The sequence below is a fragment of the Lampetra fluviatilis genome, chromosome 65, assembly GCF_964198595.1.
Source record: "Lampetra fluviatilis chromosome 65, kcLamFluv1.1, whole genome shotgun sequence".
Classification (NCBI taxonomy): Eukaryota; Metazoa; Chordata; class Hyperoartia; order Petromyzontiformes; family Petromyzontidae; genus Lampetra; species Lampetra fluviatilis.
The window spans coordinates 589,115-609,610 of record NC_136339.1 but is presented as its reverse complement, the minus strand read 5'-3'; the positions used below and the strand labels follow the sequence as shown (position 1 = coordinate 609,610).

Below are 20,496 nucleotides of genomic sequence, written 5' to 3'. Positions count from 1 at the left end.
AGAGCGACAGGGTAGATGAGTGACACACACACGGAGCGACAGGGTAGATGAGTGACACACACACGGAGCGACAGGGTAGATGAGTGATCCACATGCACACGGAGCGACAGGGTAGATAAGTGACACACACACACACACACGGAGCGACAGGGTAGATGAGTGACACACACACACGGAGCGACAGGGGTAGATGACTGATACACACACACAAACACGGAGCGACAAGGTAGATGAGTAACACACACACACGGAGTGACAGGGTAGATGAGTGACACACACACAGAGCAACAGGGTAGATGAGTGTTCCCCACACACACACGGAGAGACAGGGTAGATGAGTGACACACACACACACACGGAGCGACAGGGTAGATGAGTGACACACACACACGGAGCGACAGGGTAGATGAGTGACACACACACACGGAGCGACAGGGTAGATGAGTGATCCACACACACGGAGCGACAGTGTAGATGAGTGACACACACACGGAGCGACAGGGTAGATGAGTGACACACACACGGAGCGACAGGGTAGATGAGTGACACACACACAAGGAGCGACAGAGTAGATGAGTGACACACACACACACGGAGCGACAGGGTAGATGAGTGACACACACACACACGGAGCGACAGGGTAGATGAGTGATACACTACCACGGAGCGACAGGGTAAATGAGTGATACACACACACACACACGGAGCGACAGCGTAGATGAGTGACACACACACAAGGAGCGACAGGGTAGATGAGTGACACACACACACGGAGCGACAGGGTAGATGAGTGACACACACACGGAGCGAAAGGGTAGATGAGTGACACACACACACACGGAGCGACAGGGTAGATGAGTGATACACACACACACGGAGTGACAGGGTAGATGAGTGACACACACACGGAGCGACAGGGTAGATGAGTGATCCACACACACACACACACAGAGCGACAGGGTAGATGAGTGACACACACACGGAGCGACAGGGTAGATGAGTGACACACACACACGGAGCGACAGGGTAGATGAGTGACACACACAGAGCGACAGGGTAGATGAGTGACACACACACGGAGTGACAGGGTAGATGAGTGATCCACACACACAGAGCGACAGGGTAGATGAGTGACACACACACACGGAGCGACAGGGTAGATGAGTGACACACACACGGAGCGACAGGGTAGATGAGTGATCCACATGCACACGGAGCGACAGGGTAGATAAGTGACACACACACACACACACACGGAGCGACAGGGTAGATGAGTGACACACACACACACAGAGCAACAGGGTAGATGAGTGATCCCCACACACGCACGGAGAGACAGGGTAGATGAGTGACACAAACACACACACACGGAGCGACAGGGTAGATGAGTGACACACACACACGGAGCGACAGGGTAGATGAGTGACAAACACACACGGAGCGACAGGGTAGATGAGTGATCCACACACACACACGGAGCGACAGTGTAGATGAGTGACACACACACACGGAGCGACAGGGTAGATGAGTGACACACACACGGAGCGACAGGGTAGATGAGTGACACACACACAAGGAACGACAGGGTAGATGAGTGACACACACACACGGAGCGACAGGGTAGATGAGTGACACACACACACACGGAGCGACAGGGTAGATGAGTGATACACACACACGGAGCGACAGGGTAGATGAGTGATACACACACACGGAGCGACAGGGTAGATGAGTGATACACACACACACACGGAGCGACAGCGTAGATGAGTGACACACACACTCACGGAGCGACAGGGTAGATGAGTGACACACACACACGGAGCGACAGGGTAGATGAGTGACACACACACGGAGCGAAAGGGTAGATGAGTGACACACACACACACGGAGCAACAGGGTAGATGAGTGATACACACACACACACACGGAGCGACAGGGTAGATGAGTGACACACACACACACACGGAGCGACAGGGTAGATGAGTGACACACACAGAGCGACAGGGTAGATGAGTGACACACACACACGGAGTGACAGGGTAGATGAGTGATCCACACACACAGAGCGACAGGGTAGATGAGTGACACACACACACGGAGCGACAGGGTAGATGAGTGACACACACACAGAGCGACAGGGTAGATGAGTGATCCACATGCACACAGAGCGACAGGGTAGATAAGTGACACACACACACACACACGGAGCGACAGGGTAGATGAGTGACACACACACACAGAGCGACAGGGGTAGATGACTGATACACACACACAAACACGGAGCGACAAGGTAGATGAGTAACACACACACACGGAGTGACAGGGTAGATGAGTGACACACACACACACAGAGCAACAGGGTAGATGAGTGATCCCCACACACACACGGAGAGACAGGGTAGATGAGTGACACACACACACACACGGAGCGACAGGGTAGATGAGTGACACACACACACGGAGCGACAGGGTAGATGAGTGACACACACACACGGAGCGACAGGGTAGATGAGTGACACACACACACACACGGAGCGACAGTGTAGATGAGTGACACACACACGGAGCGACAGGGTAGATGAGTGACACACACACACGGAGCGACAGGGTAGATGAGTGACACACACACACACACACGGAGCGACAGGGTAGATGAGTGATACACACACACACACACGGAGCGACAGGGTAGATGAGTGACACACACACACGGAGCGACAGGGTAGATGAGTGATCCACACACACACACAGAGTGACAGGGTAGATGAGTGACACACACACACACGGAGCAAAAGGGTAGATGAGTGACACACAGAGCGACAGGGTAGATGAGTGACACACACACACGGAGTGACAGGGTAGATGAGTGATCCACACACACAGAGCGACAGGGTAGATGAGTGACACACACACGGAGCGACAGGGTAGATGAGTGACACACACACGGAGCGACAGGGTAGATGAGTGATCCACATGCACACGGAGCGACAGGGTAGATAAGTGACACACACACACACACACACGGAGCGACAGGGTAGATGAGTGACACACACACACGGAGCGACAGGGGTAGATGACTGATACACACACACAAACACGGAGCGACAAGGTAGATGAGTAACACACACACACGGAGTGACAGGGTAGATGAGTGACACACACACAGAGCAACAGGGTAGATGAGTGTTCCCCACACACACACGGAGAGACAGGGTAGATGAGTGACACACACACACACACGGAGCGACAGGGTAGATGAGTGACACACACACACGGAGCGACAGGGTAGATGAGTGACACACACACACGGAGCGACAGGGTAGATGAGTTATCCACACACACGGAGCGACAGTGTAGATGAGTGACACACACACGGAGCGACAGGGTAGATGAGTGACACACACACGGAGCGACAGGGTAGATGAGTGACACACACACAAGGAGCGACAGAGTAGATGAGTGACACACACACACACGGAGCGACAGGGTAGATGAGTGACACACACACACACGGAGCGACAGGGTAGATGAGTGATACACACCCACGGAGCGACAGGGTAAATGAGTGATACACACACACACACACGGAGCGACAGCGTAGATGAGTGACACACACACAAGGAGCGACAGGGTAGATGAGTGACACACACACACGGAGCGACAGGGTAGATGAGTGACACACACACGGAGCGAAAGGGTAGATGAGTGACACACACACACACGGAGCGACAGGGTAGATGAGTGATACACACACACACGGAGTGACAGGGTAGATGAGTGACACACACACGGAGCGACAGGGTAGATGAGTGATCCACACACACACACACAGAGCGACAGGGTAGATGAGTGACACACACACACGGAGCGACAGGGTAGATGAGTGACACACACACACGGAGCGACAGGGTAGATGAGTGACACACACAGAGCGACAGGGTAGATGAGTGACACACACACGGAGTGACAGGGTAGATGAGTGATCCACACACACAGAGCGACAGGGTAGATGAGTGACACACACACACGGAGCGACAGGGTAGATGAGTGACACACACACGGAGCGACAGGGTAGATGAGTGATCCACATGCACACGGAGCGACAGGGTAGATAAGTGACACACACACACACACACACACGGAGCGACAGGGTAGATGAGTGACACACACACACACAGAGCAACAGGGTAGATGAGTGATCCCCACACACGCACGGAGAGACAGGGTAGATGAGTGACACAAACACACACACACGGAGCGACAGGGTAGATGAGTGACACACACACACGGAGCGACAGGGTAGATGAGTGACAAACACACACGGAGCGACAGGGTAGATGAGTGATCCACACACACACACGGAGCGACAGTGTAGATGAGTGACACACACACACGGAGCGACAGGGTAGATGAGTGACACACACACGGAGCGACAGGGTAGATGAGTGACACACACACAAGGAACGACAGGGTAGATGAGTGACACACACACACGGAGCGACAGGGTAGATGAGTGACACACACACACACGGAGCGACAGGGTAGATGAGTGATACACACACACGGAGCGACAGGGTAGATGAGTGATACACACACACGGAGCGACAGGGTAGATGAGTGATACACACACACACACGGAGCGACAGCGTAGATGAGTGACACACACACTCACGGAGCGACAGGGTAGATGAGTGACACACACACACGGAGCGACAGGGTAGATGAGTGACACACACACGGAGCGAAAGGGTAGATGAGTGACACACACACACACGGAGCAACAGGGTAGATGAGTGATACACACACACACACACGGAGCGACAGGGTAGATGAGTGACACACACACACACACACGGAGCGACAGGGTAGATGAGTGACACACACAGAGCGACAGGGTAGATGAGTGACACACACACACGGAGTGACAGGGTAGATGAGTGATCCACACACACAGAGCGACAGGGTAGATGAGTGACACACACACACGGAGCGACAGGGTAGATGAGTGACACACACACAGAGCGACAGGGTAGATGAGTGATCCACATGCACACAGAGCGACAGGGTAGATAAGTGACACACACACACACACACGGAGCGACAGGGTAGATGAGTGACACACACACACAGAGCGACAGGGGTAGATGACTGATACACACACACAAACACGGAGCGACAAGGTAGATGAGTAACACACACACACGGAGTGACAGGGTAGATGAGTGACACACACACACACAGAGCAACAGGGTAGATGAGTGATCCCCACACACACACGGAGAGACAGGGTAGATGAGTGACACACACACACACACGGAGCGACAGGGTAGATGAGTGACACACACACACGGAGCGACAGGGTAGATGAGTGACACACACACACGGAGCGACAGGGTAGATGAGTGATCCACACACACACACGGAGCGACAGTGTAGATGAGTGACACACACACACGGAGCGACAGGGTAGATGAGTGACACACACACACGGAGCAACAGGGTAGATGAGTGACACACACACAAGGAGCGACAGGGTAGATGAGTGACACACACACACGGAGCGACAGGGTAGATGAGTGACACACACACACACGGAGCGACAGGGTAGATGAGTGATACACACACACGGAGCGACAGGGTAGATGAGTGATACACACACACACATGGAGCGACAGCGTAGATGAGTGACACACACACAAGGAGCGACAGGGTAGATGAGTGACACACACACACGGAGCGACAGGGTAGATGAGTGACACACACACGGAGCGAAAGGGTTAATGAGTGACACACACGGAGCGACAGGGTAGATGAGTGATCCACATGCACACGGAGCGACAGGGTAGATAAGTGACACACACACACACGGAGCGACAGGGTAGATGAGTGACACACACACACGGAATGACAGGGGTAGATGACTGATACACACACACAAACACGGAGCGACAAGGTAGATGAGTAACACACACACACGGAGCGACAGGGTAGATGAGTGACACACACACACGGAGCGACAGGGTAGATGAGTGACACACACACACGGAGCGACAGGGTAGATGAGTGATCCACACACACACACGGAGCGACAGTGTAGATGAGTGACACACACACACGGAGCGACAGGGTAGATGAGTGATCCACACACACACACGGAGCGACAGTGTAGATGAGTGACACACACACACGGAGCGACAGGGTAGATGAGTGACACACACACGGAGCGACAGGGTAGATGAGTGACACACACACACGGAGCGATAGGGTAGATGAGTGACACACACACACACGGAGCGACAGGGTAGATGAGTGACACACACACACGGAGCGACAGGGTAGATGAGTGATCCACATGCACACAGAGCGACAGGGTAGATAAGTGACACACACACACACACACGGAGCGACAGGGTAGATGAGTGACACACACACACAGAGCGACAGGGGTAGATGACTGATACACACACACAAACACGGAGCGACAAGGTAGATGAGTAACACACACACACGGAGTGACAGGGTAGATGAGTGACACACACACACACAGAGCAACAGGGTAGATGAGTGATCCCCACACACACACGGAGAGACAGGGTAGATGAGTGACACACACACACACACGGAGCGACAGGGTAGATGAGTGACACACACACACGGAGCGACAGGGTAGATGAGTGACACACACACACGGAGCGACAGGGTAGATGAGTGATCCACACACACACACGGAGCGACAGTGTAGATGAGTGACACACACACACGGAGCGACAGGGTAGATGAGTGACACACACACACGGAGCAACAGGGTAGATGAGTGACACACACACAAGGAGCGACAGGGTAGATGAGTGACACACACACACGGAGCGACAGGGTAGATGAGTGACACACACACACACGGAGCGACAGGGTAGATGAGTGATACACACACACGGAGCGACAGGGTAGATGAGTGATACACACACACACATGGAGCGACAGCGTAGATGAGTGACACACACACAAGGAGCGACAGGGTAGATGAGTGACACACACACACGGAGCGACAGGGTAGATGAGTGACACACACACGGAGCGAAAGGGTTAATGAGTGACACACACGGAGCGACAGGGTAGATGAGTGATCCACATGCACACGGAGCGACAGGGTAGATAAGTGACACACACACACACGGAGCGACAGGGTAGATGAGTGACACACACACACGGAATGACAGGGGTAGATGACTGATACACACACACAAACACGGAGCGACAAGGTAGATGAGTAACACACACACACGGAGCGACAGGGTAGATGAGTGACACACACACACTGAGCGACAGGGTAGATGAGTGACACACACACACGGAGCGACAGGGTAGATGAGTGATCCACACACACACACGGAGCGACAGTGTAGATGAGTGACACACACACACGGAGCGACAGGGTAGATGAGTGATCCACACACACACACGGAGCGACAGTGTAGATGAGTGACACACACACACGGAGCGACAGGGTAGATGAGTGACACACACACGGAGCGACAGGGTAGATGAGTGACACACACACACGGAGCGATAGGGTAGATGAGTGACACACACACACACGGAGCGACAGGGTAGATGAGTGACACACACACACGGAGCGACAGGGTAGATGAGGGACACACACACACACACGGAGCGACAGGGTTGATGAGTGACACACACACACACGGAGCGACAGGTTAGATGAGTGACACACACACACGGAGCGACAGGGTAGATGAGTGACACACACACACACGGAGCGACAGGGTAGATGAGTGACACACACACACGGAGCGACAGGGTAGATGAGTGACACACACACACACACACGGAGCGACAGGGTAGATGAGTGACACACTCACACGGAGCGACAGGGTAGATGAGTGACACACACACGGAGCGACAGGGTAGATGAGTGACACACACACGGAGTGACAGGGTAGATGAGTGACACACACACGGAGCGACAGGGTAGATGAGTAATCCACACTCACACGGAGCGACAGGGTAGATGAGTGATACACACACACATGGAGTGACAGGGTAGATGAGTGACACACACACACAGAGCGACAGGGTAGATGAGTGACACACACACACACACACGGAGCAACATGGCAGATGAGTGACACACACACACGGAGCGACAGAGTAGATGAGTGACACACACACACGGAGCGACAGGGTAGATGAGTGACACACACACGGAGTGACAGGGTAGATGAGTGACACACACACGGAGCGACAGGGTAGATGAGTGATCCACACACTCACGGAGTGACATGGTAGATGAGTGACACACACACACGGAGCGACAGGGTAGATGAGTGATCTCCACACACACACACGGAGCGACAGGGTAGATGAGTGACACACACACACACGGAGCGACAGGGTAGATGAGTGATCCCCACACACGGAGCGACAGGGTAGATGAGTGACACACACACACGGAGCGACAGGGTAGATGAGTGACACACACACACGGAGCGACAGGGTAGATGAGTGACACACACACGGAGCGACAGGGTAGATGAGTGACACACACACGGAGCGACAGGGTAGATGAGTGACACACACACACGGAGCGACAGGGTAGATGAGTGACACACACACACACGGAGCGACAGGGTAGATGAGTGACACACACACGGAGCGACAGGGTAGATGAGTGACACACACGGAGCGACAGGGTAGATGAGTGATCCCCACACACACACGGAGTGACAGCGTAGATGAGTGACACACACACAGAGCGACAGGGTAGATGAGTGACACACACAGAGCGACAGGGTAGATGAGTGACACACTCACACGGAGTGACAGGGTAGATGAGTGATCCACACACACAGAGCAACAGGGTAGATGAGTGCACACACACACGGAGCGACAGGGTAGATGAGTGACACACACACACATGGAACGACAGGGTAGATGAGTGATCCACATGCACATGGAGCGACAGGGTAGATAAGTGACACACACACACACACACGGAGCGACAGGGTAGATGAGTGACACACACACACACACACGGAGCGACAGAGGTAGATGACTGATACACACACACAAACACGGAGCGACAAGGTAGATGAGTAACACACACACACACGGAGTGACAGGGTAGATGAGTGACACACACACGGAGCGACAGGGTAGATGAGTGACACACACACACGGAGCGACAGGGTAGATGAGTGATCCACACACACACATGGAGCGACAGTGTAGATGAGTGACACACACACACGGAGCGACAGGGTAGATGAGTGACACACACACACACACGGAGCGACAGGGTAGATGAGTGACACACACACGGAGCGACAGGGTAGATGAGTGACACACGGAGCGACACGGTAGATGAGTGACACACACACACGGAGCAACAGGGTAGATGAGTGACACACACACGGAGCGACAGGGTAGATGAGTGACACACACACGGAGCGACAGGGTAGATGAGTGATCCACATGCACACGGAGCGACAGGGTAGATAAGTGACACACACACACACACACGGAGCGACAGGGTAGATGAGTGACACACACACACGGAGCGACAGGGGTAGATGACTGATACACACAAACACGGAGCGACAAGGTAGATGAGTAACACACACACACACGGAGTGACAGGGTAGATGAGTGACACACACACAGAGCAACAGGGTAGATGAGTGTTCCCCACACACACACGGAGAGACAGGGTAGATGAGTGACACACACACACACGGAGCGACAGGGTAGATGAGTGACACACACACACGGAGCGACAGGGTAGATGAGTGACACACACACACGGAGCGGCAGGGTAGATGAGTGATCCACACACACACACGGAGCGACAGTGTAGATGAGTGACACACACACACGGAGCGACAGGGTAGATGAGTGACACACACACGGAGCGACAGGGTAGATGAGTGACACACACACAAGGAGCGACAGGGTAGATGAGTGACACACACACACACACACACGGAGCGACAGGGTAGATGAGTGATACACACACACGGAGTGACAGGGTAGATGAGTGATACACACACACACACACGGAGCGACAGCGTAGATGAGTGACACACACACACGGAGCGACAGGGTAGATGAGTGACACACACACACACACGGAGCGACAGGGTAGATGAGTGACACACACACGGAGCGAAAGGGTAGATGAGTGACACACACACACACGGAGCGACAGGGTAGATGAGTGATACACACACACACACACGGAGCGACAGGGTAGATGAGTGACACACACACACGGAGCGACAGGGTAGATGAGTGATCCACACACACACACACACAGAGCGACAGGGTAGATGAGTGACACACACACACACGGAGTGACAGGGTAGATGAGTGACACACACAGAGCGACAGGGTAGATGAGTGACACACACACACGGAGTGACAGGGTAGATGAGTGATCCACACACACAGAGCGACAGGGTAGATGAGTGACACACACACACGGAGCGACAGGGTAGATGAGTGACACACACACGGAGCGACAGGGTAGATGAGTGATCCACATGCACACGGAGCGACAGGGTAGATAAGTGACACACACGGAGCGACAGGGTAGATGAGTGACACACACACACGGAGCGACAGGGGTAGATGACTGATACACACACACAAACACGGAGCGACAAGGTAGATGAGTAACACACACACACGGAGTGACAGGGTAGATGAGTGACACACACACACGGAGCGACAGGGTAGATGAGTGACACACACGGAGCGACAGGGTAGATGAGTGATCCACACACACACATGGAGCGACAGTGTAGATGAGTGACACACACACACACGGAGCGACAGGGTAGATGAGTGACACACACACACACACGGAGCGACAGTGTAGATGAGTGACACATACACGGAGCGACAGGGTAGATGAGTGACACACACACGGAGCGACAGGGTAGATGAGTGACACACGGAGCGACACGTTAGATGAGTGACACACACACACGGAGCAACAGGGTAGATGAGTGACACACACACGGAGCGACAGGGTAGATGAGTGACACACACACACGGAGCGACAGGGTAGATGAGTGATCCACATGCACACGGAGCGACAGGGTAGATAAGTGACACACACACACACACACGGAGCGACAGGGTAGATGAGTGACACACACACACGGAGCGACAGGGTAGATGAGTGACACACACACACACACGGAGCGACAGGGTAGATGAGTGACACACACACACACACGGAGCGACAGGGTAGATGAGTGATACACACACACGGAGTGACAGGGTAGATGAGTGATACACACACACACACACGGAGCGACAGCGTAGATGAGTGACACACACACACGGAGCGACAGGGTAGATGAGTGACACACACACACACACGGAGCGACAGGGTAGATGAGTGACACACACACGGAGCGAAAGGGTAGATGAGTGACACACACACACACGGAGCGACAGGGTAGATGAGTGATACACACACACACACACGGAGCGACAGGGTAGATGAGTGACACACACACACGGAGCGACAGGGTAGATGAGTGATCCACACACACACACACACAGAGCGACAGGGTAGATGAGTGACACACACACACACGGAGTGACAGGGTAGATGAGTGACACACACAGAGCGACAGGGTAGATGAGTGACACACACACACGGAGTGACAGGGTAGATGAGTGATCCACACACACAGAGCGACAGGGTAGATGAGTGACACACACACACGGAGCGACAGGGTATATGAGTGACACACACACGGAGCGACAGGGTAGATGAGTGATCCACATGCACACGGAGCGACAGGGTAGATAAGTGACACACACGGAGCGACAGGGTAGATGAGTGACACACACACACGGAGCGACAGGGGTAGATGACTGATACACACACACAAACACGGAGCGACAAGGTAGATGAGTAACACACACACACGGAGTGACAGGGTAGATGAGTGACACACACACACGGAGCGACAGGGTAGATGAGTGACACACACGGAGCGACAGGGTAGATGAGTGATCCACACACACACATGGAGCGACAGTGTAGATGAGTGACACACACACACACGGAGCGACAGGGTAGATGAGTGACACACACACACACACGGAGCGACAGTGTAGATGAGTGACACACACACGGAGCGACAGGGTAGATGAGTGACACACACACGGAGCGACAGGGTAGATGAGTGACACACGGAGCGACACGTTAGATGAGTGACACACACACACGGAGCAACAGGGTAGATGAGTGACACACACACGGAGCGACAGGGTAGATGAGTGACACACACACGGAGCGACAGGGTAGATGAGTGATCCACATGCACACGGAGCGACAGGGTAGATAAGTGACACACACACACACACACGGAGCGACAGGGTAGATGAGTGACACACACACACGGAGCGACAGGGGTAGATGACTGATACACACAAACACGGAGCGACAAGGTAGATGAGTAACACACACACACGGAGTGACAGGGTAGATGAGTGACACACACACAGAGCAACAGGGTAGATGAGTGTTCCCCACACACACACGGAGAGACAGGGTAGATGAGTGACACACACACACACGGAGCGACAGGGTAGATGAGTGACACACACACACGGAGCGACAGGGTAGATGAGTGACACACACACATGGAGCGACAGGGTAGATGAGTGATCCACACACACACACACGGAGCGACAGTGTAGATGAGCGACACACACACACGGAGCGACAGGGTAGATGAGTGACACACACACGGAGCGACAGGGTAGATGAGTGACACACACACAAGGAGCGACAGGGTAGATGAGTGACACACACACACACACGGGGTGACAGGGTAGATGAGTGACACACACACACACGGAGCGACAGGGTAGATGAGTGATACACACACACGGAGCGACAGGGTAGATGAGTGATACACACACACACACACGGAGTGACAGGGTAGATGAGTGATCCACACACACAGAGCGACAGGGTAGATGAGTGACACACACACACGGAGCGACAGGGTAGATGAGTGACACACACGGAGCGACAGGGTAGATGAGTGATCCACATGCACACGGAGCGACAGGGTAGATAAGTGACACACACACGGAGCGACAGGGTAGATGAGTGACACACACACACGGAGCGACACGGGTAGATGACTGATACACACACACAAACACGGAGCGACAAGGTAGATGAGTAACACACACACGGAGTGACAGGGTAGATGAGTGACACACACACACAGAGCAACAGGGTAGATGAGTGATCCCCACACACACACGGAGAGACAGGGTAGATGAGTGACACACACACACACACGGAGCGACAGGGTAGATGAGTGACACACACACGGAGCGACAGGGTAGATGAGTGACACACACACGGAGCGACAGGGTAGATGAGTGATCCCCACACACACACGGAGCGACAGTGTAGATGAGTGACACACACACACGGAGCGACAGGGTAGATGAGTGACACACACACGGAGCGACAGGGTAGATGAGTGACACACACACAAGGAGCGACAGGGTAGATGAGTGACACACACACACACATACGGAGCGACAGGGTAGATGAGTGACACACACACACACACGGAGCGACAGGGTAGATGAGTGATACACACACACGGAGCGACAGGGTAGATGAGTGATACACACACACACACGGAGCGACAGCGTAGATGAGTGACACACACACACGGAGCGACAGGGTAGATGAGTGACACACACACACGGAGCGACAGGGTAGATGAGTGACACACACACATGGAGCGACAGGGTAGATGAGTGATCCACACACACACACACGGCGCGACAGTGTAGATGAGTGACACACACACACGGAGCGACAGGGTAGATGAGTGACACACACACACGGAGCGACAGGGTAGATGAGTGACACACACACAAGGAGCGACAGGGTAGATGAGTGACACACACACACACGGAGCGACAGGGTAGATGAGTGACACACACACACACGGAGCGACAGGGTAGATGAGTGATACACACACACGGAGCGACAGGGTAGATGAGTGATACACACACACACACACGGAGCGACAGCGTAGATGAGTGACACACACACGGAGCGACAGGGTAGATGAGTGACACACACACACGGAGCGACAGGGTAGATGAGTGACACACACACGGAGCGAAAGGGTAGATGAGTGACACACACACACACGGAGCGACAGGGTAGATGAGTGATACACACACACACACACGGAGCGACAGGGTAGATGAGTGACACACACACACGGAGCGACAGGGTAGATGAGTGATCCACACACACACACACACAGAGCGACAGGGTAGATGAGTGACTCACACACACACGGAGCGACAGGGTAGATGAGTGACACACACAGAGCGACAGGGTAGATGAGTGACACACACACACGGAGTGACAGGGTAGATGAGTGATCCACACACACAGAGCGACAGGGTAGATGAGTGACACACACACGGAGCGACAGGGTAGATGAGTGACACACACACGGAGCGACAGGGTAGATGAGTGATCCACATGCACACACACGGCGCGACAGTGTAGATGAGTGACACACACACACGGAGCGACAGGGTAGATGAGTGACACACACACACGGAGCGACAGGGTAGATGAGTGACACACACACAAGGAGCGACAGGGTAGATGAGTGACACACACACACACGGAGCGACAGGGTAGATGAGTGACACACACACACGGAGCGACAGGGTAGATGAGTGATACACACACACGGAGCGACAGGGTAGATGAGTGATACACACACACACACACGGAGCGACAGCGTAGATGAGTGACACACACACGGAGCGACAGGGTAGATGAGTGACACACACACACGGAGCGACAGGGTAGATGAGTGACACACACACGGAGCGAAAGGGTAGATGAGTGACACACACACACACGGAGCGACAGGGTAGATGAGTGATACACACACACACACACGGAGCGACAGGGTAGATGAGTGACACACACACACGGAGCGACAGGGTAGATGAGTGATCCACACACACACACACACAGAGCGACAGGGTAGATGAGTGACTCACACACACACGGAGCGACAGGGTAGATGAGTGACACACACAGAGCGACAGGGTAGATGAGTGACACACACACACGGAGTGACAGGGTAGATGAGTGATCCACACACACAGAGCGACAGGGTAGATGAGTGACACACACACGGAGCGACAGGGTAGATGAGTGACACACACACGGAGCGACAGGGTAGATGAGTGATCCACATGCACACGGAGCGACAGGGTAGATAAGTGACACACACACACACACACGGAGCGACAGGGTAGATGAGTGACACACACACACGGAGCGACAGGGGTAGATGACTGATACACACACACAAACACGGAGCGACAAGGTAGATGAGTAACACACACACACGGAGTGACAGGGTAGATGAGTGACACACACACACAGAGCAACAGGGTAGATGAGTGATCCCCACACACACACGGAGAGACAGGGTAGATGAGTGACACACACACACACACACGGAGCGACAGGGTAGATGAGTGACACACACACACGGAGCGACAGGGTAGATGAGTGACACACACACGGAGCGACAGGGTAGATGAGTGACACACACACACACATACGGAGCGACAGGGTAGATGAGTGACACACACACACACGGAGCGACAGGGTAGATGAGTGATACACACACACGGAGCGACAGGGTAGATGAGTGATACACACACACACACGGAGCGACAGCGTAGATGAGTGACACACACACACGGAGCGACAGGGTAGATGAGTGACACACACACACGGAGCGACAGGGTAGATGAGTGACACACACACATGGAGCGACAGGGTAGATGAGTGATCCACACACACACACACGGCGCGACAGTGTAGATGAGTGACACACACACACGGAGCGACAGGGTAGATGAGTGACACACACACACGGAGCGACAGGGTAGATGAGTGACACACACACAAGGAGCGACAGGGTAGATGAGTGACACACACACACACGGAGCGACAGGGTAGATGAGTGACACACACACACACGGAGCGACAGGGTAGATGAGTGATACACACACACGGAGCGACAGGGTAGATGAGTGATACACACACACACACACGGAGCGACAGCGTAGATGAGTGACACACACACGGAGCGACAGGGTAGATGAGTGACACACACACACGGAGCGACAGGGTAGATGAGTGACACACACACGGAGCGAAAGGGTAGATGAGTGACACACACACACACGGAGCGACAGGGTAGATGAGTGATACACACACACACACACGGAGCGACAGGGTAGATGAGTGACACACACACACGGAGCGACAGGGTAGATGAGTGATCCACACACACACACACACAGAGCGACAGGGTAGATGAGTGACTCACACACACACGGAGCGACAGGGTAGATGAGTGACACACACAGAGCGACAGGGTAGATGAGTGACACACACACACGGAGTGACAGGGTAGATGAGTGATCCACACACACAGAGCGACAGGGTAGATGAGTGACACACACACGGAGCGACAGGGTAGATGAGTGACACACACACGGAGCGACAGGGTAGATGAGTGATCCACATGCACACGGCGCGACAGGGTAGATAAGTGACACACACACACACACGGAGCGACAGGGTAGATGAGTGACACACACACACGGAGCGACAGGGGTAGATGACTGATACACACACACAAACACGGAGCGACAAGGTAGATGAGTAACACACACACACGGAGTGACAGGGTAGATGAGTGACACACACACACAGAGCAACAGGGTAGATGAGTGATCCCCACACACACACGGAGAGACAGGGTAGATGAGTGACACACACACACACACACGGAGCGACAGGGTAGATGAGTGACACACACACACGGAGCGACAGGGTAGATGAGTGACACACACACGGAGCGACAGGGTAGATGAGTGATCCACACACACACACGGAGCGACAGTGTAGATGAGTGACACACACACACGGAGCGACAGGGTAGATGAGTGACACACACACGGAGCGACAGGGTAGATGAGTGACACACACACAAGGAGCGACAGGGTAGATGAGTGACACACACACACACACGGAGCGACAGGGTAGATGAGTGACACACACACACACGGAGCGACAGGGTAGATGAGTGATACACACACACGGAGCGACAGGGTAGATGAGTGATACACACACACACACGGAGCGACAGCGTAGATGAGTGACACACACACACGGAGCGACAGGGTAGATGAGTGACACACACACGCGGAGCGACAGGGTAGATGAGTGACACACACACGGAGCGAAAGGGTAGATGAGTGACACACATGGAGCGACAGGGTAGATGAGTGATCCACATGCACACGGAGCGACAGGGTAGATAAGTGACACACACACACACACGGAGCGACAGGGTAGATGAGTGACACACACACACACGGAGCGACAGGGGTAGATGACTGATACACACACACAAACACGGAGCGACAAGGTAGATGAGTAACACACACACACGGAGTGACAGTGTAGATGAGTGACACACACACACGGAGCGACAGGGTAGATGAGTGACACACACACACACGGAGCGACAGTGTAGATGAGTGACACACACACACGGAGCGACAGGGTAGATGAGTGACACACACACACGGAGCGACAGGGTAGATGAGTGATCCACACACACACACGGAGCGACAGTGTAGATGAGTGACACACACACACGGAGCGACAGGGTAGATGAGTGACACACACACACGGAGCGACAGGGTAGATGAGTGACACACACGGAGCGACAGGGTAGATGAGTGACACACACACGGAGCGATAGGGTAGATGAGTGACACACACACACACATGGAGCGACAGGGTAGATGAGTGACACACACACACGGAGCGACAGGGTAGATGAGTGACACACACACACGGAGCGACAGGGTTGATGAGTGACACACACACACACGGAGCGACAGGTTAGATGAGTGATACACACACACGGAGCGACAGGGTAGATGAGTGACACACACACACACGGAGCGACAGGGTAGATGAGTGACACACACACACGGAGCGACAGGGTAGATGAGTGACACACACGGAGCGACAGGGTAGATGAGTGACACACACACACGGAGCGACAGGGTAGATGAGCGACACACACACGGAGCGACAAGGTAGATGAGTGACACACACACGGAGTGACAGGGTAGATGAGTGACACACACACACGGAGCGACAGGGTAGATGAGTGATCCACACGCACACGGAGCGACAGGGTAGATGAGTGATACACACACACATGGAGTGACAGGGTAGATGAGTGACACACACACACGGAGCGACAGGGTAGATGAGTGACACACACACACACACACGGAGCGACAGGGTAGATGAGTGACACACACACACGGAGCGACAGAGTAGATGAGTGACACACACACACGGAGCGACAGGGTAGATGAGTGACACACACACGGAGTGACAGGGTAGATGAGTGACACACACACGGAGCGACAGGGTAGATGAGTGATCCACACGCACACGGAGCGACAGGGTAGATGAGTGATACACACACACACGGAGTGACAGGGTAGATGAGTGACACACACACACACGGAGCGACAGGGTAGATGAGTGATCTCCACACACACACACGGAGCGACAGGGTAGATGAGTGACACACACACACACGAAGCGACAGGGTAGATGAGTGATCCCCACACACGGAGCGACAGGGTAGATGAGTGACACACACACACGGAGCGACAGGGTAGATGAGTGACACACACACACGGAGCGACAGGGTAGATGAGTGACACACACACACAGAGCGACAGGGTAGATGAGTGACACACACACACGGAGCGACAGGGTAGATGAGTGACACACACACACGGAGCGACAGGGTAGATGAGTGACACACACACACACGGAGCGACAGGGTAGATGAGTGACACACACACGGAGCGACAGGGTAGATGAGTGACACACACGGAGCGACAGGGTAGATGAGTGATCCCCACACACACACGGAGTGACAGGGTAGATGAGTGACACACACACGGAGTGACAGCGTAGATGAGTGACACACACACACGGAGCGACAGGGTAGATGAGTGACACACACAGAGCGACAGGGTAGATGAGTGACACACTCACACGGAGTGACAGGGTAGATGAGTGATCCACACACACAGAGCAACAGGGTAGATGAGTGCACACACACACACGGAGCGACAGGGTAGATGAGTGACACACACACACACGGAACGACAGGGTAGATGAGTGATCCACATGCACATGGAGCGACAGGGTAGATAAGTGACACACACACACACACGGAGCGACAGGGTAGATGAGTGACACACACACACACGGAGCGACAGGGGTAGATGACTGATACACACACACAAACACGGAGCGACAAGGTAGATGAGTAACACACACACACGGAGTGACAGGGTAGATGAGTGACACACACACACACGGAGCGACAGGGTAGATGAGTGACACACACACACGGAGCGACAGGGTAGATGAGTGATCCACACACACACATGGAGCGACAGTGTAGATGAGTGACACATACACACGGAGCGACAGGGTAGATGAGTGACACACACACACACGGAGCGACAGTGTAGATGAGTGACACACACACACGGAGCGACAGGGTAGATGAGTGACACACACACGGAGCGACAGGGTAGATGAGTGACACACGGAGCGACACGGTAGATGAGTGACACACACACACGGAGCAACAGGGTAGATGAGTGACACACACACGGAGCGACAGGGTAGATGAGTGACACACACACGGAGCGACAGGGTAGATGAGTGACACACACACGGAGCAACAGGGTAGATGAGTGATCCCCACACACACATGGAGCAACAGGGTAGATGAGTGACACACACACGGAGCTACAGAGTAGATGAGTGATACACACACACACGGAGCTACAATGTAGATGAGGGCGTGTCCGCGCTCGTTACCCTCCTTGATGATCTGCGCTGCGGCCAGGCTCGAGGAGAGGTGTATGGGCTCCATGTGGATGCTCTCTGTGTCTGTGTCATAGGACACGGAGAACCTGCGGGGAGGGAGTGCAGGGGAGAGATCGCACAAACCGCGTACCAGTCACGTGTGAGTATACGTGCTGTGTCTCTGCGTCTCTTGCAGTGTCCCTGTCTCTCATTCCCGGTGTCTCATTCCCCCTCTCATTCCCTGTGTCTCATTCCCTGTGTCTCATTCAGTGACGAGAGATGGCAACCCTTCACGCGGCCCAATCTGTTGAGTGATAAATCAAGACGAACGGCATCAACGCGGCGACTGAACATCGATCATCGGGAGCAACGGCACAAGCCACACCAAAGGCCTTGTTCAGGGCAAAACAAAGCACCACATAGATGCTGGG

At 54.0% G+C, this 20,496-nt stretch overlaps 1 protein-coding gene across 1 annotated transcript in view; it reads right to left on the bottom strand.

The window, feature by feature from the left end:
• STYXL2 (serine/threonine/tyrosine interacting like 2) overlaps positions 1-20,496 on the bottom strand; it is a 91,412-nt gene that overhangs the window by 69,101 nt on the left and 1,815 nt on the right. The window contains exon 2 of the mRNA XM_078882411.1: positions 20,078-20,172. Within this exon, the coding sequence (XP_078738537.1) occupies positions 20,078-20,172 (95 nt within the window). The remainder of the gene's footprint in view (positions 1-20,077; positions 20,173-20,496) is intronic.